Source organism: Pelobates fuscus, chromosome 10, assembly GCF_036172605.1.
Source record: "Pelobates fuscus isolate aPelFus1 chromosome 10, aPelFus1.pri, whole genome shotgun sequence".
Lineage (NCBI taxonomy): Eukaryota > Metazoa > Chordata > Amphibia > Anura > Pelobatidae > Pelobates > Pelobates fuscus.
The window spans coordinates 26,168,491-26,181,221 of record NC_086326.1 but is presented as its reverse complement, the minus strand read 5'-3'; the positions used below and the strand labels follow the sequence as shown (position 1 = coordinate 26,181,221).

Below are 12,731 nucleotides of genomic sequence, written 5' to 3'. Positions count from 1 at the left end.
ACACAGCACTCTGACACCCATCACACACAGCCCTTTAACACACAGCACTCTGACACCCATCACACACAGCCCTTTAACACACAGCACTCTCACACACAGCACACACAGCACTCTCACACACAGCACACACAGCCCTTTAACACACAGCACTCTCACACCCATCACACACAGCACTCTCACACCCATCACACACAGCACACACAGCCCTTTAACACACAGCACTCTCACACCCAGCACACACAGCACTCTCACACCCAGCACACACAGCACACACAGCCCTTTAACACACAGCACTCTCACACCCATCACACACAGCACACACAGTAATCTCACACACACCCCTCTCACACACAGCCCTCTCACACCCATCACACACAGCACTTTCACACAACACAGCACTCTCACACCCATCACTCTCACACACATCACAAACAACACTTTCACACAACACAGCACTCACACACATAGCACACAGCACTTTCACACAACACAGCACTCACACACATCACACACAGCCCTCTCACACCCATCACACACAGCACTTTCACACAACACAGCACTCTCACACACAGCACTCTCACCCCCATCACACACAACACAGCACTCTCATACCCATCACACACAGCACTCTCACACATAGCACTCTCACACCCATCACACACAGCACCATCACACACAGCACCCTCACACACATAATAAACAGCACCCTCACACCACACAGCAGCCACACACACAGCATCCATCACACACACATAGTGCACCCTTCACATCCACACTACATCCCTCACAGACACCCACTGCACCCCTCACACATACACACTGCACCAAACACACACACACAATACTTCCGAACATATTTATAATAAATATATATATATATACACACACAACAGCACCCCTCACGCACATACTGCACTCCTAAATACATTACGTTCCAGACACACACTAGATCCCTTTATACACTCTGAATCCGTTATATACACACACTCACTAGATCTCCTACACATTTTGGGTCCTTCAAACACACACACTAGACTCCTGTATACACACACACACTGCACCACCTACACACACACACTACATTCTTAAAATACACATTCTGGATCCCTTATAAACACACTAGATTCATTGTAAACAAACACATAATACACCCCTAAACACACACTCTCTACAATCCCTACAAACACTACACCACCTATATATACACACACACACACACACACACACACACACTATAGCCTGTATGCACACACTTACTACATCCCCTATACACACATTCTCTACAGCCCCTAGCCACATATGCACTAAATTACACCAAAAACACAACACGACTAAAACCGACCTTATTACACAATACCACACCACAATCAGCTCACTCTACACACACGCAATCCCACAAGCAGGTTCCAAACACACGCACAATACTCTTTCCTTTTGTCTCCTGGTATCCCATTTATAGAGACACCAGAGACAAGTTGCAAGGATACACAGTGCAAGCATGTTATTAAATTTGCTTGCACTGTGCAGAACAAATACAGGGCATTTTTTCTCATGCTAGAGCTCTTTAGCAGAGTTCTGCGCATGGTCTGCCCTGGAAGAGCATTGAACCAACATGCTCACTTTGAGAGGGGGCGTGTTTGTCATTAACGATGACGAAACACACCCTCTCTGCCCCGCCCCCTTCTTAGTGGGCCGCTGTGATAAAAAAATGCCCGGGCCGAATTTTTCTCCCAGTCCGGCCCTGGGGGAGACCTTACTCAAACATTAAAAATACACCTTTATTAATGATTAGACATGCATATGTAGGAGAACAACAAATGAATACCCAGAACAAGCAGACCAAATCTCCACAAGACATACTGTTCAAATAGCCGTAGTAAATGGGAGTGTATCTACTATCTAGTTTAAGTAAAGCTTCAAAGTAATACTCATGTCCAATAAAGCTTCCCCAGATATGGAAAAGAGACTAATCAATACTTGGTAGAACTCACTTTTGTGAGATACTGTATGTCTAATCATTAATAAAGGTGTATATTTAATGTTTAAGGAATTCTTACTTTTTGTCCCCTTCTGTAGGGAGTATTGGTAAATAAATACCGAGCCAACATTTACCCACAATGCACCATTGCTCTCTGTTGTCAGTAGGAGTGACTTAGCGTGACTTAGCATGATCGTGTCACACGTTTGCCGAAGTATGGGTTCTCCTAAATGAAGATACATTTTCCTAAACTAATTATGTATTAGCTACCTACAGCATAGTGTGCAGCAAACAAGAGAGGATGGTCAGTCATTGCATAATTCCACTGTTGTGTTTGTAAAATGTTAGCATTTTGTTAGCATTGGTTTCATCATAACATAATATTTTATAATAATAAATTGTGTCTGTTTTACAGCCTTACAAGTAATAAGAATCCTCCAAGCGTTCCACAAAGAGACTATTTTGCAGGTAAGCATGTAGTACAACTATAAGCCTATATTGCTGGTGACGAATGAGGTTAGTGATTGCAGGTAGTGTGTGTGTGTGAGTGAATTATCACCTGTTGATTGTGTCCGTTACTTACTGTAAGGCACAAGAAGACAGAGTTCCAAACAAGAGCCAATCACATAAGCAGAAGCTGTTATAAGAAATGTTTAGGTGACTCACTAATAATGTATGCAACTAAAATGTCATTTAGAACAAGAAAAATGTCTCTTACTTTCACAGACTGATTTCTAAACACAGTTATTGTAGTTGAAAGACACATTACTGGGAGTATTATTGCTGGGGAGCTCTGTTATACACACAGACACATTACTGGGAGTATTATTGCTGGGGAGCTCTGTTATACACTGAGACACATTACTGGGATTATTATTGCTGTGCAGCTCTGTTATACACTCCCCCCTCGTCCAAACCAAAAATTCCCATCATCTTAAATGCTCTACCACCAGCCGGCTTTTGCTCGGTGGGCACGTCCTATTCGGTAACTTAAAAGTTTACCTTACAGAGCAGGGGAGGTTGAGACCCACCTTGTCCATCTCCTGACATTCCATCTGGTCCCCAACCCTGTTGGCAAGGACACGCTCCCCGCCACAAACCCCGCTGTTTTAAACCTAAAATCAGCGGGGAGCCCCACCAAAACCAACCAGGCCTGTTCCACCACTTCCTGCATGGCATGACGAAAAAAGGTCTAGCCCGACCTTCATCACCCAGAAACACAGTAGCTGCCACATGCGCGAAAACACCCTGTGGCAAACCAAAATCCCCTTACCTTCAAACACCTCAAAAGGCCCTCCAATTTTGCTTCATACGGCAGCGTACCGTGCACTGATTATGGGCCCGCTGCCAAAAGATACGGGAAATGACCTTATCTTTATTTATTATTATTATTATTATTTATTTATTTTTAACTGCGGTTGTTATAACATACGACAAGTCCTGTATAACACATCCAGAACTTATTATAATAATCTCTATAACCATAATCTCTCTTCTTTTCCGAAACCAAAACGTTAAACATAAATAACCATAACTTAACATATATAACTTAACACACAGGGTCATACATTGAACCCAACACCACGCATCACGAAACAACTAAAACACGCACCAATAACCTTTTAGGGGCAGATGCCAAACACCACCTTGGTATCATCCCAAGCTCAATTCCCGCCAGGTGGATAACCCGAACATTAGGGACAGGTGGGACAGCTGAACCTGCTCCGGGAGGAGCCGAACACATTTCATACCTCTGGTACCAAACCAATGAACCTCCGCTCCAGAAGGCGCACAACCCAATAGCTCACCTCCCGGACGGACACCCGCATCCCACCTGGGAGTATAACAAGGAAAAGGACATCCAGATATTATCTGTGTTCCAAGTGCACCCTGGGAATTGTTACTTGTCCCCAAGGAAGCGGTACTTAATTATCTACCTCAAAGGAATGAATGGATGAGCCACCGCCGCTAAGAATTGAACCCGAACCCCCCCCCCCCCCCCAAGGCTTGAACAAATTCCACGAAACCAGCATTACTTCACCGAGACATCTCACCATACCCCCTCCCGGTTCTTTGCGCCACGTGCGCTGACATACCCATCCTAAAAGCCTCCAAGGCAGCGCTAAACCGAAAGGAATGCCACAAGATTCCTTGCTGACAATCCCCAGAACCATCAGACTTGAGCGAAAGACCCCAAAAATTGGGAATGGGAAAGAAAAAATCCCATCCGCATAACCCAAAAGAGGGCCCGTGCATACTGGGCACAGCTCACAGTTCTCTACAAAGGAAAAGTGCAACAGCCGAACCGCCATACCCTTCTTGAAAAACATCCAACCTGGATTGTCAAATACCTATAGTGATATGACCCGCAGGGCGCCGAATGGTGGCAAACAATACCCCACCACCGCATGGCCTACTAGGAATCACCAATACCCCAACATGCACGGCCCCCAGGAGCATAACGTCCAGGTGGCCGTGGAAACTGATCCACGGACCCATTCCGTCACTCTGCCAGACTGAGCGACCATGAGTCCGCCGGCAAGGCGTCCCCTCCAGATCCGCCTGTGAGGCGATTGCCCCTTAAGCAAGTGAACCACTGGAGGGAAGGAGGCTGTGAGCCGAGTAATGGCTTGAACAACCCCTAAATTGTCACATTGAAACACTACCCTTAGAACCTTAAAATGTGACCGCCAGACCTCCCCCACCACCAAAATGGGGAAACGCTCCAAAAAGGCCACATTCTTTGTGAGCCCAGAATGGCCCCAAACCCCACCGCGCCAGCCGCGTCCGTAAATAGGTGGAGGTCGACGTTAGAAACCTCGGGCCTTTGCCAGGAGGACCGGCCATGATATGCAGCTAAGAAGGAGTCCCAAACCGCCAAAATCTCCCGCAGCGGCCGGCTGAGTCGAATGAAATGGCGAGGCCCGGAGAACCCAGCTACCGACACAGCCAGACGCCGGTTAAAGACCCGCCCCACGGGCATGATCCGACAGGCAAAATTCAGCTCACCCAGGTGCGACTGCAGGCAGTGCAGCTGAATCTCGTGCCGCCCCATGGCCAAGGCCCCCTCGCGCCGCCAGCCTTGAATCACATTCAAAGGCAAGCGACAGTCCCCCGCTAAAGGGTAAATCTCAATGCCCAGAAAGCTGAGACAAGTGACCGGGCTCACCGTCTCGCTGTGTGCCAACGGGATCCCAAACTAATGGAACACCTCACCCAGAACCCGTTGCAGCAGCGCACAGGCTGTCGAATTGGCAGGACCCACACAAATGAAATCAGCGAGGTAGTGTAGCAAGGAGTCTATGCCAGTCTCCTCCCTCACTACCCAGTCCAAGAACATGCTGAAGCATGCAAAGTAACAACAGAATATGGAACTACCCACAGGGAGGCACATATCCATGTAATACATGCCTACAAAACACAGCCCAGAAGATGGTGACATTCCGGGTGCACCGACAGTAGACGGAAGGCCGAATCCACAGCAGCCTTGGCCAACAAGGCCCCAGGGCCCATGGCCCTGAACATGTCAACCGCCACGTCAAAGGATGCATAAGATACCCAGGAGAGTTCCCCCCCCCCCACTCGGGGGTACGATAAACGGAGAATCAGACGGTATTTGTCCAAAACCCATGCTCAACCCATCCAGTAGGACGCCCGCCACCTGACGATTACTATAAACTGGTGAGCCAAGGGCGTATCGCGCTCATGACCCCTGGCGCCATCGCCCTCTGATCCCAAATCCCCTATCTCGCCAACTTTACCCCGCTTGAAGCAGTGGGACAAGTGGAACATTCGTGCTGGAAACTGTAAGATGCCCCCCATTTGCAGGGACTGTCGTTGAATTTCAACAACTGATTCTGAGAGAGGACGAGAACCCACCCTGCTGTGTGGCCGGGCAGGTCACAGTGGAGAGCCAGAGGCCAATGTCAACCTGTTCCCACGAAATTGAGGTGCGCACCGCCAACCGTTGATGGAAATGCTCGTCATATTTCCACCACCCCAGACCGCCATAGGTACGACAAGCGTTCCAAATGGTATCCTGGTAGCAGAATAATGCGGAGCACTTCTGCGGAGCCCTTTCCCCAATTACAGTGGCCAGGATTGCAAACGCGCAAATCCAATTCGCGCAAGTTTTAGGGATCTTTCGGTACTGGTATTTCTCCTTGTTTTTTTTTGTTTTGTTTTTTTGGATTCCTACCTGTCCTTTTCCATTAAAGGAGGAGCCTCCTCCATGGGAAGGAGGGGAAAATCTCAACAAAGTCTCCCCTCCAAAGTTTTTCACGAATCTCCTGTTGAAGGTGCAAGCCCAAGGGCCCTGACCAATACATAGGCGGACGCACACGAAATGGCAGCAACACCCGGGGGGGTCACCTAATGCTAGGGACCCCCCAGCAACAGCAGGTGCTGTGGCACCTGACGCCGTAGCAGGGGTGCCAGCATGCCTGCCCACTCCGGGAGAAGGTAACCCCGTGATCCTAGAACCAGTCAAAAACCCCTGTGGCTGCAGCGCCTGGGACCACACTAACCGAAGCTGACCATTTAATGGGGGGGACCCTAGCTGCTTGCGCACCCTGCTCCCTTTATTTATTTATTTGAATTTCTTTAATTTTTTTTTTTTTTTGACCGATCAAGAAAACCCCTAAGCCCTGACAGAAACCCCCCAGCGAGGAACCTCCGGACTGAAAAGAAGAAACATTAGTGAACTCACCAGCCGATGCCCGAGGAACCTCCCGCGGCAAAGGAAATGAAGATGATCCAGGCAGGACAGAGTTAATTTCATTTTCAGCACTGCTCAGCCTTGCAGCAGCACCAGGCGCCATCTGCTGGACGGTTCCAGGAACTGCAGCCAGATCCTGTGTGAAGAGCCGTGGAGAGGAGCTCACACCCCGCAGAGGGCAGCCGAGGTGAGTACCCAGAGGGGGGACATAGGGACCAAGAATAGGGACAGAAGGGACAGGGGGAGACAGAGAGAGCCAGGAGAGGGAGCAGGGAGAGGAGGGACACCCAGCACAGCAGGAACAGGGGAGGAGGAGGGAGGGAGACAGAGAGAGAGCCAGGAGAGGGCTTAGAGAGAGGAGGGACACCCAGCACAGCAGGGACAGGGGAGGAGGAGGGAGGGAGACAGAGAGAGCCAGGAGGGGGAGCAGGGAGAGGAGGGACACCCAGCACAGCAGGAACAGGTGAGGAGGAGGGAGGGAGACAGAGAGAGCCAGGAGGGGGAGCAGGGAGAGGAGGGACACCCAGCACAGCAGGAACAGGTGAGGAGGAGGGAGGGAGACAGAGAGAGCCAGGAGGGGGAGTAGGGAGAGGAGGGACACCCCGCACAGCAGGAACAGGGGAGGAGGAGGGAGGGAGACAGAGAGAGAGGAGAGGGACACAGACCAGCAGCAAAAGGGGGGGGAGGAGGTAAACACCAAGGCGGGGGGGGGACTCCAGAGGGAGAGGGAACAAGGGATGGCACCGCAGGGAGGGGGAGGAGGCCGACCCTCACCCCCAGAAAAGGCATCAGAGCCCGGGGAGGACCCCCCTCCACCACCCAGCAGTAGCACAGCCGTGCCCCGCATGGCCCTGAGGGGCCCACTCACCACCACCGGCCAGGCTCTGGATCTGCCGTGCGCCGACCACGTGGGGGCTGGGAAGGCCTCCCAGACCCCCCAGGATGCTCAGCAGGTCTTCTGGCCCCCTTGGCCCGCTGTCCACGGCCGGGGGGTGGCAGATGATGCAGGCCGCGTGTCAGATGGAGCAGATGGAGCTAACACGCGGCCTGGTAGTGCCTTGGGCCTGGGCTCCAGCTCCCATACCGGGCCCAAAGGGGGGGGATCAGGGCTGTAGCCGCGTGGGAGGCCCCAGGAGAGGTCTGACCGCGGGGGGTGATCCCACACCGGCGGCCACAGGTTGGAGTGGAGCACATTGCTCCTGAAGGTGCCTACCGCCATCCAGGGCAGCAGCAGCTCTGAGGGCAGCAGGAGTGAATCCACAGCCATCCCTCAAGCAGGAAAAGTCACCAGGCCCAGGACAAACAGGAGCGCAGAATCCCAAAAGGCACTGAGGAAAGATGATCCCTGCCCCACTACAAACCCATAACCACTCCCCTAAACACATATAGCCAATTACTAGCACCATCCCCACACTCATACATGTGCCCTTGTCCGTTTAGCTGTGCTGACTCCCCAGGGCCTTTACTGGGAGTGTTATTGCTGTGGAGCTCTGTTATACACTCAGACACATTACTGGGAGTATTATTACTGTGGAGCTCTGTTATACACTCAGACACATTAATGGGAGTATTATTGCTGGGGAGCTCTGTTATACACTCAGACACATTACTGGGAGTATTATTGCTGTGGAGCTCTGTTATACACTCAGACACATTACTGGGAGTATTATTGCTGTGGAGCTCTGTTATACACTCAGACACATTACTGGGAGTATTATTGCTGTGCAGCTCTGTTATACACTCAGACACATTACTGGGAGTATTATTGCTGCGGAGCTCTGTTATACACTCAGACACATTACTGTGAGTATTATTGCTGTGGAGCTCTGTTATACACTCACACATTACTGGGAGTATTATTGCTGGGGAGCTCTGTTATACACTCAGACACATTACTGGGAGTATTATTGCTGTGGAGCTCTGTTATACACTCGCACATTACTGGGAGTATTATTGCTGGGGAGCTCTGTTATACACTCGCACATTACTGGGAGTATTATTGCTGGGGAGCTCTGTTACACACTCAGACACATTACTGGGAGTATTATTGCTGGGGAGCTCTGTTGTACTCAGACACTCCAACAACGTGGAGCTCCTTGAAAAGAGGGGTATTGGGACAGAAAAGAGGGACAGAGGGATTTGAGCCCAAAATAGTAGCTGTTCCTTCTAAATAAACTTGGAGACACTTGGGAGGTGGTGTGAGACATTTGTGACCTTTTTAACAAGGAAGTTGGGAAAGAAAGGCCACGAATGTTTCTTTGAGCTATAAATATTCTTAAATCTAACCATGAACACTTATGAATACAAGAGGAAAGAATGTATTCAAAAACAAAATAAACTATGAAAACCACCACTTTTTCAAAATAGTAATCTATTATGCATTTTTTTATTTATTTTTTTTACAAAGGGTTATTAAATAAATAATTCAATAAACCTCCCTTTTCAAAGTCAAACTGTCATAATTTTTATTATTTACAAACAAAAACTTGTATCTATTATAGTCACTGTGGCTGTAATAAAAACCGACGTAAATGCCTTGTACATCCAGGTTTCTTTTACTTCTGCAGCATGGAGGCAGACCTATTTAAATTTAAAAAAAAAAATGGTAAATAAAGAACTTACTATTGCATTACAAAAATAATACCGAGGCTATATGAAAGAAATGTTTTATCTTCCTTTAATGTGAACTTGTCCTCTACAAAAAACATAGAAAGAGGGTCCCATTTATAAATTCTAACTTTTTTAAACTTTACATTGTGCTAGCGAACTTAGAATATGTACACATGGAATGTTAGAATCAACTGGTATTGTGTCAGTGCTTATTTACAGTTTCTGGCTGATATTAATTTTTTTCTTTGAATATAGTTGTGATCAAAATTCTTCAACCCCCATTGAAAAGCAGGTTTATTGTAAAAATTGACAAGCTTTCAGCTGTTTGCAATGAACAAATCAAACAAAAGCAATTTTAAATCGCTCAACACAACGAATGATTCAAGTGGTTTCTCCAAATTCAACTGAAAATGCAACTTATAATGACTTCTCCAGTCTGAAAATTATACAACCCCTTCATGGCAAGCATCTTTAGTATTCAGTAGAGCACCCTTTTGCTGTTATGACATGCTGAAAACGAGATGCATAGTCAGACACCAGCTTCTGGCATTCTGGCAGTGTTCCTGAGGAACAGGGCCGGATTAACAGAGGGGCTGATGGAGGCTGATGGAGCTGCAGCCCGTGGAATAGGGCCATTGATTTAATAAAAATATATATATTTTTTTTTTTTACACACTACTCTTAGGGTTGCAAGGTATTTCTCAGATATTTGAGGCTGCCTAGCCTGTGCTGGTATTGCAATAATACCAGCAATACAAATGTCAGTCTCAGTAGGGGTCGCTGTCTGTGTGGAGAGAGGCAGGGATAAGAAGTTACAGCATCTCCCTCCCTGCCTCTCTACTCCCTGATCCGCGGGGGAGCAGCTCTGCACAGAGAGTCCAGACAGCAGCTCCGAGCCTGCAGAGACAGCCAAAGCTCAGATAAGTGAGGGATGGGGGGAAAGATTGCAGGGAGACATGGGAACACAGACACTATGGGACACTGGGAGATACTATGGGACACTGGGAGATACTATGGGACACTGGGAGACATAGGGACACTTGGTGGCACTGGGAGACCTGGGGACATAGACACTAGGGGAAACTGTGAGAGATGGGGACAGTGAGAGACTTGGGGACACTTGGTGACACTGAGACACTTGGGGGCACTGAGAGATATTGGGACACTGGGAGACATGGGGACCCTGAGTCACTAGGGACATAGTGGTCCCTTGTCTCCCAGTGGCCCCTAGTCTTTCAGTGTCCCCATGTCTCCCAGCCAGTGTCCCTGGTGTCTCTCAGTGGCCATGGTGTGCCAGTGTCCCTGGTGTTTCCTAGTCTTCCAAAGTCCCCTAGTCTCCCAGTGTCCCCATGTCTCTGGGTCCCCTAGTATAAAAGAAAAAATCTCAGGTACTCACTGTGATAGATTTAAGCAGGTTTATTGGACACCGCAACCTTTCGACCTGTACCCAGGTCTTTATCAAGTCTCCAGTGTCTCAGTGCCCCATGTCTCCCAGTGTCCCTGGTGTCTCTCAGTGTCTGTAGTGTCTCATTGCCCTTAGTGCCTCAGTGTCCCCTAGTCTCCCAGTATCCCCATGTCTCACAGTGCCCCCAAGTGTCTGTGTCCACTAGTATAAAATAAAAAAATCACAGGCACTCACTGTAAGCAGGTTTATTGAACACCGCAACAGTTTGACCTGTACCCAGGTCTTTATCAGGTCTCCAGTGTCCCCTATGTATCACACTGTCTCAGTGCCCCATGTCTCCCAGTGTCCCCATGTCTCCATGTTTCCCAGTGTCCCCAAGTGTCTGTGTCCCCAGGTCTCACAGTGTTCCCTAATATCTCCGTATCCCAGCGTCCCAATGTCTCTCAATGTCCCCTAGTGTCCTAGTGACATGGAGACACTGGGAGACATGGGGACACAGACACTAAGGTACTGGGAGACATGGCGACACATACATGCCCCCTTTATGGGTATGTTCACCCCTTTCGGCAGTTCTGGTTATGTTATTTGCGTCAGTGGCCCACCCTTTTACCCCGTCCATAGACTTCCTGCTTTACTGGACACTGCTGTTAGGGCGGCATGGATTTACTTGAAAGATGAAAGTGTGAGATTAGCATAGGGTATGTGTTTTCTCATAGCTGCCTCCTATGAATTTCCCTCCAGCACCATCTCCCTCAGATACATGACGCTTGGGAGGTAGGACTGTTTTAGTGTTTTTGGCCAATAAGATTTTGTAAGTAGGCCCATCATAATTGTCAACACCAGGCCCACTGGGCTCTTTATCAAGCCCTGCTGAGGAATCTTAGTCCATTGCTCATGAGCATTGGCCTCCAGTTCAGTAATATTCCTGGGTTTGCATCCTGTAACCACCTTCTTCAAACCCCACCAAAAATTTTCTATAGGGTTCAAGTCTGGTGACTTTGATAGCCACTGCAGAATTTTCCAGGACTACTTCTGCAGTACAGTGATGAGTAAAAGTGAGTGGACAAAGAGAAGCAGTACAAAAATGATTTCTTATTTTTATATTATATATGTATTGAATATATAATCTAGAAATATAGATTTCTTTTATTTATTTATTGTTTACTGCTCCCCTCTGTTGGTCAATTCTCATTTGATTTATGAATAAAATCAACATTTAGTGACTGCCCTCTCGCCAATAATTTATTTTTTTTGGAACCACAAGTAGAATTCAGAATCGCTAATCAAAACGAAAATGCTCGGCCATTGCACATTTAGTTTGGTTTGTGATTCGGCTACATTTTGGCGCGGAGTTCGACCAATCACCCAGTCGGCCCAAATTGCAGTAAGTAACAAAATAAATCTCCAAGTTACTCCTTGGTGAATAAACACCATAGATTGGCATTCGCATTTGTTTACACTCGGAGAGTCCCTTACATTGTTCCCATTAATAAGATCACAGGATTCTTGCATAGCTATGTATTGTTGGCATTTGACAGGAGGCCTAGTTTATTCGATTACCTGTTCGTGCTCTCACCTCTGACATCCACCTTCAAGACTTCTCTAGGCCTGCGCCGTTCCTGTGGAACTCCCTTCCCTGCTCCGTTAGACTCTCAACCAGTCTGTTCCTTCAAAAGATCATTAAAAACTAATTTTTTTTAGGAAAGCATATTAATTAAACTGTTATTAACTTTCCCTCCCCGCACCTTGGTTACCTCTAATGCAACGGTCATCCAACCCTTCACTGTAAATCTTTTGACAACCGACTTTTCCCTTTACATGAAATACATCCTTCACTTACCTGCTGTGCCACTTTACCCCAATCCCTCTAGAATGTAAGCTTGTTTGAGCAGTTCCCTTTGTTTCTGTCTGCCCAGCTTGTCCTGTTGCAAATACTTGTCTGTTAGGCCACCTAGTGCCACGGAATTTGTTGGCGCTTTATAAATAATAATAATTCTGATATATGCTGTACCAAGAAAACA

The 12,731-nt window shown here is 47.9% G+C and overlaps 1 protein-coding gene across 3 annotated transcripts in view; it reads left to right on the top strand.

Annotated features, from left to right (window-relative positions):
• The window catches only part of BLNK (B cell linker), a 171,980-nt gene that overhangs the window by 123,674 nt on the left and 35,575 nt on the right, over positions 1-12,731 (top strand). For all 3 annotated transcript variants that reach the window (XM_063435232.1, XM_063435234.1, XM_063435233.1), the window contains one exon: positions 2,394-2,446. In XM_063435232.1, coding sequence (XP_063291302.1) covers positions 2,394-2,446 — 53 coding nt within the window. The remainder of the gene's footprint in view (positions 1-2,393; positions 2,447-12,731) is intronic.